This window comes from Durio zibethinus, chromosome 11 (genome assembly GCF_047325235.1).
Source record: "Durio zibethinus cultivar Kanyao isolate XHJ-2024 chromosome 11, ASM4732523v1, whole genome shotgun sequence".
Taxonomy (NCBI): Eukaryota; Viridiplantae; Streptophyta; class Magnoliopsida; order Malvales; family Malvaceae; genus Durio; species Durio zibethinus.
In genome coordinates this window covers 15,209,180-15,224,997 of record NC_143172.1, presented here as the reverse complement: position 1 = coordinate 15,224,997, position 15,818 = coordinate 15,209,180, and the positions used below count along the sequence as shown (strand labels likewise).

The 15,818-nt window shown below is 32.8% G+C and overlaps 1 protein-coding gene across 2 annotated transcripts; it reads left to right on the top strand.

Moving 5' to 3' along the window:
* On the top strand, positions 1 to 14,077 carry LOC111290195 (glycosyltransferase BC10-like). 2 transcript variants are annotated; one of them, XM_089768790.1, is made up of 3 exons: positions 1 to 351; positions 10,619 to 11,259; positions 13,354 to 14,077. In XM_089768790.1, the coding sequence occupies exons 2-3, from the start codon at positions 10,690 to 10,692 to the stop codon at positions 14,014 to 14,016; spliced, it is 1,233 nt and encodes a 410-aa protein (XP_089624916.1). In that variant the 5' UTR covers positions 1 to 351; positions 10,619 to 10,689; the 3' UTR covers positions 14,017 to 14,077. The 2 variants fall into 2 exon arrangements, with proteins under 2 accessions (XP_089624916.1, XP_089624915.1); XM_089768789.1 differs by lacking the exon at positions 1 to 351 and having other exon boundaries at positions 10,547 to 11,259.
* Positions 14,078 to 15,818: the final 1,741 nt, after the last annotated feature.

Below are 15,818 nucleotides of genomic sequence, written 5' to 3'. Positions count from 1 at the left end.
CCCATCATTTCTTTTGTTTTTCAAATTCTCCATAGCCATGACAATTTAGAAACCGACATTGGATTGCCTCTTTCGACCGTCGCTTGCCAGAGATGATTGTTTTCGGAAAATAACTTTTCATTCCGCATCTCCGTTTCCTTTCTACAGGTTTAGATTTTCAAAGAAAACAATATGAAAAGCCTTAGATTGGACAAACCAATTTTTATGCCCTTTAGTTAAACTTCCTGCGAGATCAATCTCTTCTCAACATTTTTCTTAATAACTTTCTCCAATCTCTTTGTTGTCTCTCTTCTAATAATTTCAATTTCACCCTCTTGTTGAAGTCTGAAAGCAAAACTAGAGCGACAAAAGGTAAATAAACTCTTCTTTGCTTATTTATTCAAAAGTGACTTTACTTTTTTTTTTTTTTTGTTGTATAATTTGAAGACTAGGTTGTCCATTGGTAACCTCCGCATGAACCTGTCGATGTGTTAGGTGGAACAGAGGGTTTGGCTAAGAAGTAGTCATTGATTGTGAAAACTGTGGGAACTGTCCATAGCCTTGATTATAAAGTGATAGCTTATGGTTGAGATTAATGGATAGGCCATGGGTGGAGGGGAGGGTTCGGGGTTTTTGGGATTTTATTGTTTCCTGAGAAAGTGAAGGAAAATGTAAGGAAACAAAACAAGAATGATGGATCGTTTACTACTACCGATGGTGTTTTTGGATAATTATTTGTGGTTTTGGTTGTTGTGAGTAGTTCCACTTGTGGAAAATTGATTGTTAGTGTTTAAGAGATAGAATGGTCAAGTGAGGTAGTGGGTTGAAGATGCAGGAACATGCTTTGTTATGTGACATAAGCAAAAAAATTGAGATGTTGACTTTTTGTTGATGGTATGTTTGGAATGTTGAGTTTACAGAGAATGTGAAATTTGTGGAAGAAACAAAGGAAAAAAAAGCAACTAGAGGAATTTGTGGAAGTTGCTGGAAACGTGAAAAGATAATTGATTAAATTATAATTTTTTTTCAAAATTATGTTTAAAATTAATTTTTTATCATATCTAAAATTAATTTATTTGTATAAAATAAAACGTAATTGAATAATCATTCAAATATTTAGTCTTTAAATGAGCATATAGTAAAAAATTTTGGCTCCCTTTATTTAGTGAAAATAATTTTTAAAATATCAATTTTTTTTTGTTGTCTGTATAATTTAATAAAATATTTTTTATTATTTGATTATTTTTAAAACATTTGCTCTTATATTAATTAGTAATATTGACATAATTATTAAAATATTAATATTTTAATAATAATATTTTATTATTAAAATATTATATTAATATTAAAAACTTAAAACAATATTATTTATTAAAAAAGTCTCTCCAAAACTCTGGTTTTGTGAGAGGGTTCGTCCTCTTGTCGATTACAAGAGTTTCCTCCTCACGGTTTTTGAGGTGATTTTTTTTGTTTAGTTGAATAGTCAGTGGATTTTAGTACAAGGGTCATTACATACGTTGCAAAGAAGTCATTTAATGGTAGTTGGGTTTAACAATGGCGGATGATCTGGATGATGCATTGTAAAAGCTCGAACTGACAGAGGAAGAAGAGGAGTGTGTAGACACGGAAGATATTTTGAATAGCACAGATCCTCAAGAGGAGAGGTATTGGATGGTAGGGAAACTATTAACCACCCGAACTTTGAACGGAGATGCGATGATGGGTACACGAAGGGTAATATGGAAGTTGGCAAAAGAGATGGTAATAACGGCATTGGGGGAAAATCTGTTCTTATTTTAGTTTGGATCCAAGCATGACAAGAATAAAGTGATCGAGGGATCACCTTGGTCCTTCGACAAAAATCTATTGGTATTCAAGGATTACAATGGAGATCTACGTCCATATGAGTACACCCTTAAGGAAGCTACGTTTTGGATTAGGGTATATGGCCTTCCACTGAGAATGATGAATACTAGAGTGGCAGAGAAGATCGGGAACAATGTGGGGTTATTAAAGGGCGTAGATAAGAGTATGACTTACTCACTGGGGAGAGCTTCTTGAGTATGAAGGTAACTATTGATATCACAAAGCCCTTAAGAAGGTTGGTTTCGCTGACAAAGAAAGGAGGGAAGGATATTCGCGACAGACTGAAGTATGAGCGAATTCCAAACTTTTGCCGTACATGTAGAATGATAGGGCACACAGAGAATGAATGCGATTGTGAAAAGGATGAAGAAGGTAATGAAGAGAAGGGAAGACAGTATGGTGACTGGTTAAGAGCCCCTTCAGTAAGAACTGAAGGCATGACGAGTTTTGGAGGGTTTCAAAAGTACTAAAAAACTGGTAACATGGATGAGGGTAAATTGGAAAGAGGCCTAGTATAAGGTAGAATTATTGATGACGTCCAATAGAGTGAATCAACACCAGTTTCACCAGAATGAGAGGTTTCCGATGTGAACTCAGGCAGGTAGAACCAGGGGAAAAAAGGAACGAATGAAACTGCCATGACAAGCAAAAATAATGGGCGTGATAGGAGGGAAGAATGCGAGATTCTAGGGATAACAATTACCATAGATTGAACGAGACTTACAGGGTGCAAAAAGGAAAAGATGAATTTATAGAAGTTAAGAGAATGGAGAAAAATCTGCCACAAGGATTAATTTAAGGGGAATAATTCGAGGCGCAAATAAATGGAAGAACAACAAAGGCAAGAGGAAAGAATCTGCCAAAGCAGGGCACCATACATAGAAGGAGGGAACAGGTTTTAGTCCTTAATAATTCAAGTAATGACGTGGAAAGGTTGTGAGCGAGAATACTAAAGGTTGAGATGGCAAAATAAAGGGTAATGGCATGCATGCAAGTACAATCCAATACGAGGCAGAAGTGGAAGAGGAAGGCAGGTGAAATAAACAAAGAAAATGAGGTAGATAAAATAAATATTGGTAAGCAAAAGTCTGGGGACCAGAATAATGATTTAATGGATATTGACGCAAAAGGGAAGAAGAGTAAAGATACAGTCTTGGATGGAGTACAACAAAATCAAAGAACAGCGGAGATTTGAGTTCAGTCCCGCCGAGAGCAATGAGGTGCCTATCCTGGAACTGTCGTGGGTTTGGAAACTCATGTGCGATTCGAGCTCTTTGAGATCTGCTGAAGAGCAAAGACGCCCATACACTGTTTTTATAAGAAACCAAGTTGCATGCAAGAAAAATAGATAGAATAAGGAGGAAAAGTGGATTTAGAGCATGTTTCGGAGTGGATGCAATAGGAAGTAGTGGTGGATTGGCACTGATGTGGAAGACTGATGTATCTATGAAATTAATTAGTTATTTTAGAAACCATATAGATATGGAGGTCAATGACGATCAAAGAAAGGATACTTGGAGATTGATTTGCTTTTGTGGGGAACCGGACACTAGTAGGAGAGAAGAATCGTGGGCTCTATTTAAGACATTTGGTAGGGCAATCAAACAAGCCGTGGATATGTACCGTGAAAGCAGGCAAACTTCTAAGGAGAGAGAGGTAAATGGAAGCTTTTAGGAATGCATTAACAGACTGTGAACTAGAGGACCTGGGATATAGAGGCCGGTGGTACACGTGGGCGAGGGGCAATACAGAGGCAAATAATGTGAGGGAAAGGCTTGACATGGTGGTTGGCAATAAATAGTGGGTGGATTGGTTTCCAGATCATACGATTCAACATCTGGTGGCTTTTGCCTCAGATCATATCCCATCATGATATCAATCACGTTTAGTGTGCGGATGAAAAGGGATAAACGAAGAAATAAATGGTTTAAGTTCGAAGCACGTAGGATGAGAGAAGTGGAATGCGAAGAAATTGTAAAGGATGCATAGATGGTGGAAGCCTTACATTCGGTGGAAGCAAAAATGGGACAAGTGGCACGTACGCTTCCATGGAGGAAAGGTTGGACAAGTTGAAAATTGAGTTTCATGAACTACAAAGTGGGCCAGCAAGTTATAATTCTTTACACGAAGGGCAATTACTAAAAGATGAAATAAACAAATGGCTAGAAAGAGAGGAGGTGTTTTGGATGCAATGATCAAGGATAAACTGGTTGAGAGATGAGGACCAAAACATGACATTTTTCCATGCTCAAGCAAAGCAAAGGAAAAAGAACAATACAATTTGGGGCATGGAGAGCTTGAATGGGGAGTGGTGTGAAGATGAGTTGGAGATTGAAAACATAGCCATGGATTACTTTAGATGCTTTTTTAACTCTAAAAAAACATCACTATTTGAAAATACCCTGCAGGCGATGGAGACTTGAGTATCAGATGAGATGAACAAACTCTTACTTGCAGAATTCAAGGTTGAGGCGATTCACCTGGCCTTCAAACACATGCACCTAACCTTTGGCATATTGTTGGTAATGATGTGACTCAATTATGTTTGTCTTACTTGAATGGTGATAGGGATTTCTCAAACATAAGCCATACCCATATTGTTCTAATCCCTAAGATCAAATACCCCACTAAAATCACATAATATAGGCCTCTCAGTCTGTGCAATGTTATCTATAAAATCATTTCAGAAGTCGTTGTGAATAGGTTAAAGACCATCTTGCATGTTTGTATTAGTGAGGTCCAGAGTGCGTTTGTTCCTGGGAGGCTAATATCTGACAATATCTTAGTTGCATATGAGCTTGTACACACTTTGAAAACTAAAACAAAAGGTCAGAATGGTTTTTTGGCCTTGAAATTGGATATGAGTAAGGTTTACGACCGTGTTGAATGGAGTTTTTTAGGTGCTATAATGAAGAAAATGGTTTTCACCCTGACTGGATTGCACTAGTGATGAATTGTGTTACTTCGGTATCATATTCTCTTGTTGTAAATGGTGGTATAACTGACACTTTCAAACTAGAAAGAGGACTCCACCAAGGGGATTCCCTCTCTCCATAACTTTTTTTGATGTGTACAGAAGGACAAACAGCAATTTTCAATAATAAGCAGGAGCAGGGATTGTTACACTGGGTGAGGGCAAGTAGATTTGGTCCGAGAGTTAATCATCTTTTCTTTGCTGATGACAGCCTACTGTAAGCTATGGCCAACAAAAGCAAAAGCGAAAAGTTGAAGCACATGCTACAGAGATATGAAGACTACTTAGGACAACAGATAAACTTTTAGAAATCGGCTTTATATTTCAACAAAAAAACATGGAGGATGTACAAAAGCAAGAGATAGAAGATATATTCGGCATTCAATCAACGATCAATATGGAGAAATACCTAGGACTTCCATCCATGGTGGGGAGAGACGAGAATAACTTTTAAGGAGCTAAAAGACAAGATTAACTCAAGACTAAGTGGTTGGAGCTATAGAGCCTTGTCGCAAGGGGGGAAAGAAGTTTTTATCAGAGCTGTTCTCCAAGCCATCCCCACATACAAAATGAGCTACCAGCCTCATTGTGTAACGAGATAAATAGCTAATTGAGCAACTATTGGTGGGGACAAGAAAAGGACAAAAAAGGGATACACTGGATTCAACGGAAACATTTATGCATGCCGAAGGGAGAGGGAGGAATGGGCTTCAGAGACATGGGAATATTCAACAAAGCACTCCTCGCCAAACAAGGTTGGAGGCTACTGACAAAGACTAGAAATTTACTACATAGGGTATTGGAGGCCAAGTATATGCTTGGAAGATCTTTTTTGGAAGCCAAATTTGGCACGTATCCTTCCCTAACGTGGAGAAGTGTATGAACCACCAAAGTTATCCTCCAACAAAGTGTTCGGTGCAGAATAGGAGATGGGAGGACCATACGCATATGGAAAGATAATTGGATACCTTTTAATGCAAATTTCAGCTCAAATTTGTTAAGAGGGAGATGGGATGAAGATGAAAGGGTTGTAGCCCTGGTGGACAAACACTCACGATGATATGGAATTGGACAGTGCTCCGAGAACGATTTTTTTATTGGGAATATTAACTCAAATCTCATAAGAGATTTGTTTGAGATTTGTTAGATATTGCTTAATAGACAAGAAGACTTGCAAAAGAAGAATTCTAAAAGAAAGAGAATTCTTAATAGGTAAGTTTAACTTGCAAGAGAAGAATTCTAAAAGGGAAGGGATTCTTGATAGGTAAGTTTGACTTATAGGAGAAGAATTCTAAGAGCAAAGGGATTCTTAATGGGCAAGTTTGTATGATTATAAATAGGTGAAGTCTCTATAGGATTAGGTATGAGAAAAAAATGTAAGAAAGTTGTAGAGTTTTGTGGGATAGACATCCCATAGCAGTATTGGGGCTCTACATCTTATGGGTGTGTATGTTTGTTTGTGAGTGGACTAGAGGAGACCGAGAAGGTCTACATAGGTATGATGTATGGGAGCATATGGGTATGTGTTTGGTTATATTGAAAGTGTGCACAAGGGTTTAAGTTTGTATTTGTTTGAGTTGAGAATACTCCATAGGACTAGAAGAGATTGAGAGTGTCTTATGAGTATTGATTGTTGAGTGAGGTTGATGATTTGATGCATGTTTGTAATTCTCTACAACTAGTGAATTTTGTTTCTCATTCGTGGACGTAGGTTGATTGGATCGAATCACGTTAAATTGTTGTCTCTTGTGTGTTTGATTTATTGTTTGATTTTGCTTCCGTTGGTGTGATTTGATTGGAGTCTTTTAGCCCAACAAATGGTATCAGAGCTGTGCTGATCCCCAACAAGTGGTATCAGAGCTGAAGGTTCGAAACGTGAGAAGAGTTGAAGATTCAAGATGTGAAAAAAGCCGAAGGTTCGGGACGTGAAAGAGTTGAAAGTTCGAGATATGGGAAGAGCTAAAGGTTTAAGATGTGAAAAATGCATGGTTTGAGACATGAGAAGAAGTAAGTCCAGAAGAGCTTGATTCAAGAGAAGAGTTTGAGTTTAAGTTTTGAAGATTGAAGATTGGTTTGTATGAAGTGTGAAGACATAAGAGAAGAGAAGATGATTGTGAGACTTTCATTACAAGTGGAGCCAAGCATGTCTAGCATAAAGATAGATGATTGATGGAATTTGAGTCAAGATGGAGATTGTTGAGAATATTAACTCAAATCTCATAAGAGATTTGTTTGAGATTTATTAGATATTGCTTGATAGACAAGAAGACTTGCAAAAAAAGAATTTTAAAAGAAATAGGATTCTTAATAGGTAAGTTTAATTTGCAAGAGAAGAATTCTAAAAGAGAAGAGATTTTTAATAGGCAAGTTTGACTTATAAGAGAAGAATTGTAAAAGCAAAGAGATTCTTAATGGGTAAGTTTGTATGGTTATAAATAGGTGAAGTCTCTAAAGGGTTAGGTATGAGAAAAAGATGTAAGAGAGTTGTAGAGTTTTGTGGGATAGACACCCCATAGGAGTATTGGGGTTTTACATCTTATAGGTGTGTATGTTTGTTTGTGAGTGGACTAAAGGAGACTGAGAGGGTTCGCATAGATATGATGTATGAGAGCATATGGGTATGTGTTTGGTTATGTTGAAAGTGTGCACAAGGGTTTGGGTTTGTGTTTGTTTGGGTTGAGAATACTCCATAGGACTAGAAGAGATTGAGAGTGTCTTATGAATATTGATTGTTGAGTGAGGTTGATGATTTGATGCATGTTTGTAATTCTCTACAACTAGTGGATCTTGTTTCTCATCTGTGGACGTAAGTTGATTGGATCGAACCACGTTAAATTGTTGTTTTTTGTGTGTTTGATTTATTGTTTGATTTCGCTTCCGCTGATATGATTGGATTGGAGGCTTTTAACCCAACATTCTGTCAAGGTAGCTGAAGCAGTGTGTACCATTCCGCTCAGCAAAATTGGCGTTCCATATAGAATGATATGGAAGCTTGAAAATTATGGTGTGTTCACTTTTAGGAGCACTTACAGAATGATGTGTAATTCAACAGTAGCAAACGGTAGGAATGGAGAGTCAAGCCAACAGGGATAGGAAGTGAACACATTATGAACTAGAATATGGTGAGCACAGGTGCCAACAAAAAGGAAAGTGTTCATGTGGAGAACATGCAAAGAGATTCTTCCTGTAATGTAGAACCTTTTCAAGCGGAAATTGCAAGTTAATATATGCCCCAAATGTGGAGGTGACGAGGAAACAGTGGCCTATGCAGTCTTCGAATGCAATCTAGCTAGAGAGGTTTGGAGGTATCTAGGCTTCAAATGGGATGATGGTGCGAGGGAAAATATGCATTTGCAAAACTGGGTAGGGAAAATATTGGATGACCTGTTTGAGGAGCGGAGACAGTTGATGATCATTACTGCTTGGGTGATCTGGAAAGATAGGAATAGTGAAGTGTATGGTGAGCAAAGAAAGAACTCCACCATGACAACAAGCTTTGCTAAACAATAACATCAAGACTTTAACAATGCCCAACAGCGATCTTCGAGTTTGCAAAACAAGGAAACAGAAATGGGAACCTCCTCCGAGAGGTATTTACAAAATTAGTTTCGACGGAGCAATCAATGCAGCTCAGAAGAGAGGAGGTGTTAGAGTGATAATAGAAGATTCTGATTATAGGAGCTCATTCAAATAGCAGCCATGGTAATATACCCTTCATCTATAGAGGCTATTAGGGCGGTGAGTGCAGTGGATCTCGCAAAGAAATGGGGCTTGAAAAGGTGAAATTAGAAAGAGATAGCCTAATCATAAAGTCTAAACTCCAAGTGACAGACCCGGACTTCTCCCCTGTTGGAACACTGATAGAGGAAGTGCGAACAAAGCTTCAACAATTTCGTAATATTAGGATCATCCATACCATCAGAGAAAGCAGAGCAACACATTGTCTTGCTAAACTAGGGATAGGTTTGCATCAAAGTACTACCTGGGTAGAGGATTGTCTCGTTCAAGTCCACATGTTAATTCTGATGTAAGTCATGTTTATGAATGGAAGTATTTCTTTTCTCGTAAAAAAAATTATTTTTTCTAATATTTTAAAAATATTTAAAATAATTTATCTAAAATATAAACATTATTACCTAAATAATAATAATAATAATAATAATAATTATTATTATTATTAAAATTTAATGTTAAAGTTTTAAAATATTTATCCTAATAAAATAATACTATTTATATTGAAAATATTTATTAATAAATTGTAGAGTTGTATTATTCATTTATATTTACTATAGAAATAGTGATATACAAACATTTGTCATTAAAATATTAATAATTTTATATCTTTTAAATTTGAAAATATTAAGAAATAATTTAAAATATTCAAATTATTAAAAAATTATTATTAAATTAATAATATTGTTATATTAAGTAATATTCATTATTAAAATAAAATTATTGTTTATCATATTAATATTTATTATTAATATTGAAAATATTTTTATAGTACTATTTACTATTAAAATATTGAATAAAAATATTTTATTATTAAAATATTTATTTTTAAAGAATTATTATAACAATTTATTATTAAAATATTCAAAATGAAGACATTTAAAATTAAAATATTAAAATAATTTTATATTAAAATTTTTTAATTAAAATAAATAAAAATAATTTTTATTAATATAATAATATTTCGAATAGTATGAAGTAATATTTGACCCAAAATAATTTATGTTGTAGGTCCAGCTAAAGTCGAATTAATTTTACAGACTTTGAAAATAGTCTGTCTTAGTAGTTTTTTAAAAAATTATTCATCTTTTGAAACGGGGAGACAATACTAAAAAATCATATATTTTTTTTATTAATCAATAAATCATTTTTATGTTAATTAATAATTTTTTATAAACAAATATTAAAAATTATAAAATTATTTTTTGCAAGTCAAGCACGAAGTCATTGCAGTGCATTTTCAATCATTCTAGTCCCATTATGAAATCTTTGGTATGAATAAATTTATAATTGTGTCTTTGTCCTTACAAGTTATTAGTAGGTTATGTTAGATATTAACATTGGTTTTCTTCTTACAGTTAGGGAAATCATCAAAATGAGATGCCCATTGACCAAACCATATCAAAGGTCTGGAATGCCTTTTTTTTTTCTTGTATTCTAAGAGTAGCCGCGAAGAGTCAAACTTAAAGTTCTCTTATTTTCAAATTTTCGAGATATTCAAGTATGTTATCTTAAAAAAAAAAAAAAAAACCATTGACTTTTGATTAGTTATAATAAAGTAATTTTGTATTTGAATTCATGTGACTATGATTTAGGTACAAAGGCATTCCATATCCTAGGTCTTTGCGGGGAAATTTTTTAAATAAAGTTTATAAAGTTTTTATTTATAAATGATTTAATTAAAATTTTAATAAAATATTCAAATCAATATATTGATAAAATTTAATATAAAAATAAATAATATGTAAAAAAAAATTATTAAAAAAATTATTTATAATTTAAATTTAATTGATATTTATTTAACGATAAAAATTTTATTAATATATATATTATTTATAATATCTATTTAAAAAAATATATAAATTTTTTCAAAATTTTTTAAATTTTACACACTTAATTTATTTAACGAAATCTTTTAATTTATCAATTTTTATTTTTATTTAATCATTTTTAATAAAAAATTTTACAAACTTCTTATAAGAAATTTTATTTAAATCTTTCTCTGCCCACGTGGGCCAAAGCACATGCATTCCATCTTAACTTTCGCTTCAATTCTTTGCTATACAGACTCAATAAAAAAAGGTTTCGGCTCTTTGCCTCTCCTCCGTCTTGTAGCACTCTCTCTCAGTTTCTTTCCCATGGAGGCAAAGGCAATGGGAATTGAAACTCAAAAAAGCCTAAATTGTGCTAAGCTTTCAAGTTCCCATTCTCTTTTATCTCATCTCTTTCATGCTGTGTCCTTCGTTATTGGCTTGTCCTTCGGAATTACTGTTGGTTTCGAATCCCGTACACATATAGCTCATCTCTTTTTGTTTTCATCCCGGCAACCCTTATCATCACCACCGCCACTACCACCATCACAACTGCTACCACAACCACCAACACCCTTCATGCCTCCGCCACCTCCACTACCATCATCCCCATATATTGAATCAAAAATACTGCTACCCCTGATGCACAACATGGATGATGATGTGTTGTTTTGGCGAGCATCGTTTGTTCCGAGAGTTGAAGAATTTCCATTTGAGAATGTCCCTAAAATTGCTTTCATGTTCTTGACAAAGGGAGCTATACCTTTGAGTCCCTTGTGGGAGATGTTCTTCAAAGGACATGAGGGGCTTTACAGCATATATGTTCACACTCATCCCTTTTACAATGATTCGGTGGCAGAGGACTCTGTTTTTTATGGAAGAAGAATTCCAAGCAAGGTTCGTTCTCATATAATTCCTATTTCCTACGACAATATCATCAATCTATGATTGTGTTCACCCTTTTCTATGATCATATTTCTTTAATTTTTTAGGTAAAGGGTAAAAAAAAAAGGAATATCTAAATAAGAATTTAATAATCATTCAAACCCTTAGAGTTTATCATTTTATTATAATTAATTAAACTCTTAAATATTTATTTTTATCAATTAAGTTTTTATTAGACGAAAATTGATTAACTACCAATATGAATTTTCGTCTAGTAAACGGTTTAAATAAGATAAAAATAAATATTTAAGAGTTCAACGAATCCAAAATATAAAATTAAAGTTAAATTAATTGAAATAAAATATTATAAACTTAAATGATTATTAAATTTTTATTTAAGGATATTTTAAATTTGTTTTTATTTTTTATTTTCAAGTTAACATTTTAACAATGAATGAGTTAAAAAAGACTTAAAGAGGTAAATTTGATTTCCTATACGTTAATAACGGTTACAAAAATTAGCAAATGAAAAAAAAAATTACTTGGAGACGTATAGAGCATTTAAAAAAAAAATTAATAGGTTTCTAAAATACAACTAAAAACTCCAAGCACAATAGTGAAAATGATTTTATGGAAGAAGTTTTCATCTGGTCGATGAAAACGCATGTCTTTTTATAAGAAAACTCCTAATGAATAAATGAAATATTTTATCAATGATTAAACATAAACTATTATTGGTGAACAAATACAACTTTTAATATGATGGACAAATATAACTTTTCATAATCTATATTTCAATGTATGAAAACTAGTTGGAATAGTTTGTTACCTTGTCAAGTACTTAATCCATCAAAATCATTTCAAAGAACTTGTCTTATCTAATTTAAAATAATAAAATCCACCAATATTTTAAGTTTAGATGTCTATAATTGAATTTTTTTTTTTCTAAGTACTAATAATTGAATTTACCAATAATTTCGTCTTAATATTATTTATAAGAGACGTAATCTAGGGTTCGGAGTAACCTATTGCTTCTGATAGTTTGACCAAAAAACAAAGTAGTCTAGCCTTGACCAAAGAAATTGGTTTAGTACCAGAAAAAAAATGCTTTTGTTTTTTTTCTTTTTTTTTGGAAATGAACTAAAATGCTTCTTTGAACGCAAGAGCCAACGGCTTCCACTGTAACCCACTTCAGAAATAAATCAATGATGAATAGATACATTGAACGTGTGACACATGCAGTAAATATTGTGACTAAATTGTTATAACTTGACTAATTCGTGTGGAAAAAGATCTTTTTCATCACTTAAAAAATAGTGAAAATTTTCATTATTTAGTTTAATGTATTTTTAATTAAATTTATGGTTGATCCATACTTTAGTTATTAAAAGCTTTTACGTTAAAGTTTCCCATGGATCTTCTTTTCTCTAAAGAAAAATATAAGGTTTTGAACTTGGATAAAAAAAAAAAATAGTTCATTTTAAGATCTATATATCAAAGAAAAACTATAAAAGAATAAATTGCTTATAGCTATCTAATTGCTTGATAGCTAGGCAAAGGTGTGTTCTTTTTTAATGTTTTAAGGGCGTAAATCTGTCCATGGGTTTGCAGTGGAGCCTTGAACATGAAGTTTTAGTTTTTATTTAATTTTAATTTAAGTGTATATTTAAAAATGTAAAAATTATATTTAAAAATTTTTAATAATAAAATTTTAAAAATGAGCTTACATTGATTTTCTTAAGCAAACTTATTGAGTTTTGGGCTCGTATTTTGAAATGTTAATCAATTTGATTAGACTCATGAATATTTTTACGCATAAATAAATATAAACCTAACGGGTAAGCATTTTTATTTATAAAGAAAGATGTAATTTAAATATAAGATATGATTTAAATTTTAAATCTGTTAAATATTCATTATATAAATTAATTAAATTAAATTTTGGATTTAATGAGTAAGTAACTTTAATAATTAGTTTTTTTTTTTTTCCAGAAATATGTTAAATCATTGGCAATCATAGTGCGTGCAAGTAATATCTCACAATCGGACTAGTGGAGTAATACATTTTGGGACTATATAACAATTTTCTTTGTTAATCCATAGCAGGCCGTGGAGTGGGGAAAGCCGACAATGATTGATGCAGAGAGACGGCTTTTAGCGAACGCTCTCCTCGATTTCACAAACCAGAGATTCGTGTTACTCTCGGAGACTTGCATTCCTTTATTCAACTTTACAACAACATATAATTACCTTATCAACTCAAATCAAAGCTATGTAGGTTCCTATGACGATCCAAGGAAGGTAGGGCGTGGCAGATACAATCCCAAAATGTTCCCATCGATTTCCATAGCTCAATGGCGTAAAGGCTCCCAGTGGTTTGAAGTTAGTCGCAGCCTTGCTCTCGAAATCATATCAGACAAAAAATACTACGAAATTTTTAGTCAATATTGCAGCCCTCCTTGCTACATGGACGAGCATTACATACCAACTTTGATCAACATTCTTTTGCCAGAGCAAAACTCAAATAGGAGTGTGACTTGGGTTGATTGGTCCAAGGCTGGTCCCCACCCTGGAAAATTTGGGAGGGGAGCTATTTCTGAAGACCTTCTTAATAAAGCAAGGTTTGCTGGTAACTGCAGCTATAATGGGAATCTCAATACTTCCATGTGCTTCTTGTTTGCTAGGAAATTCCTGCCAAACTCATTGCAACCTTTGTTGGAGCTTTCAACTATGTTGTTTAGTTCTAATCAATCCATGATAAGAGTGTAGCACTCTGTTTGTAAGATTATTAGACTTTTAAAAATAAATTATTTTAATAATTAACTAAATTTAAATATACTTATTAATATTTATTTTTAAGGATCCGATTATTTTTAATTTTACTCATTAATAAGATATCATTATATTAATAATTAATTGAGAGTTACACACTCTCAATGCATCAAATGTCCTCTCCACCTCAAATCCCATATCTTAATACTTACTTAACAAAGAGGAAATTGCTTGTATAAATTGTTTTGAATCCACAATCCTTAAGTGTTCACTTCAATGACATTCCAATTGATTCAAATGTCAATGGATAAGACTTGAATATATTTAACTCGATAATAAATGCATGAATCAGTTAAAAAAATTCAATTGGAATGTTTAAAAAAATACTGAATTGTAAAATTTAGTATTAACAAATAACTATGTAAACATTAAATTGAATAATATAAAAATAATATAGACAGATTTTAAAAAAATTTTAATTTTAATACTTTGTTAATCAAACTATCAAGCAACAAATGCTTGATAGATCATTTGTTACTAAGGATGCCAACCGTAGCAGGAATTGCACAAGCGCCTATATTCACTATTTCTTTTTTTTTTTAATATCTCAAGCCTATATTAACTGATAATTGTTTCAAATTTTTTGAAAATTTAAATTCTGATTATTTACATGACTTTTTTCTGAAAATAAGAGAGAGTGTGCACCACAGCTTCATCATACTTTATCCATTTCATTTTGGGTACAAGAAAGACCACTAAATCAATCGTAATTGTGTAATTTACTGGTAGAGTGTTTTACTTTTTAACTTCAGTGATTAAAATTCAATTCTTGATAGTCTTAATTACCAAAAAAAAAAAAAAACACTACTTAATATTCTAATTATCTTTATGATTGAGCTATGTCCAATGGCATTGGCATGGTAGTTTGGTAGGGTGGTTTACCCCCAGATTTTGATGAAAGAAAGGAGCCATGGAGGTTGCTAGAAAATAGTGCTAGGAGTGTAGAGATGACATGGATGTATTCAGATGATTTTAATGAAATTCTTTATCAGAATGAGAAAGAGGGGGTAAACTTTATATCAACAAGTAAGATTAATGGTTTTAGAAAGTTTTTCGACCCGTGGGTTTATTGATTTGCATTATCAAGGATAGAGGAAAGAGATGATGGTTTGATAAAGGAAAGGATATGTCATAACGTTTAGATCCGGAGATCTATCGTTAGACATTAACTTTTAGGAATCGCCACCAATCTTTTTATCTAGGTGCAATTGGCCACCTAAGGAATCTGTTCTTTTAAGGAACACTTAACTTTAAAGATCCCTAAAAGAATAGGTTTAGGTCTACTAACCAAAACAGGGCTCGAGAGTTCGGTTACGTGTGAAGAAGGTTATAGCACCCTCACAACGCCCATCAAAAGATGGTACCAGCTGAAATTTGTGTTATTCAATGAGCCTTAAAATTTTACCAAGTAATTAATTATTGAAAATTATTCTCAATTGACTCTAATACTTTTAACAGAAAATTGAGAAAATTTTTCACCTCAAGAGTATGCAAGAAAAACTAATGTTTCACTTGCAGAGGCTCCGTCGTCGGATTATTTAAAGAAAAATCAAAATCAAAATCAAAATAAAAAGGAAGGAAAGAATAATTGTTTTTGTGCAGGGAAAATTGATACTTTCAACTTTTTCCTAAAAATATTTTTTGTAAATTTATTTTTAAGGAAAATTGATATTTTTAACTTTTTCCCAAAATTATTTTTTGGAAACTTTGATTTTCGAGGAAAATTGATACTTTCAACT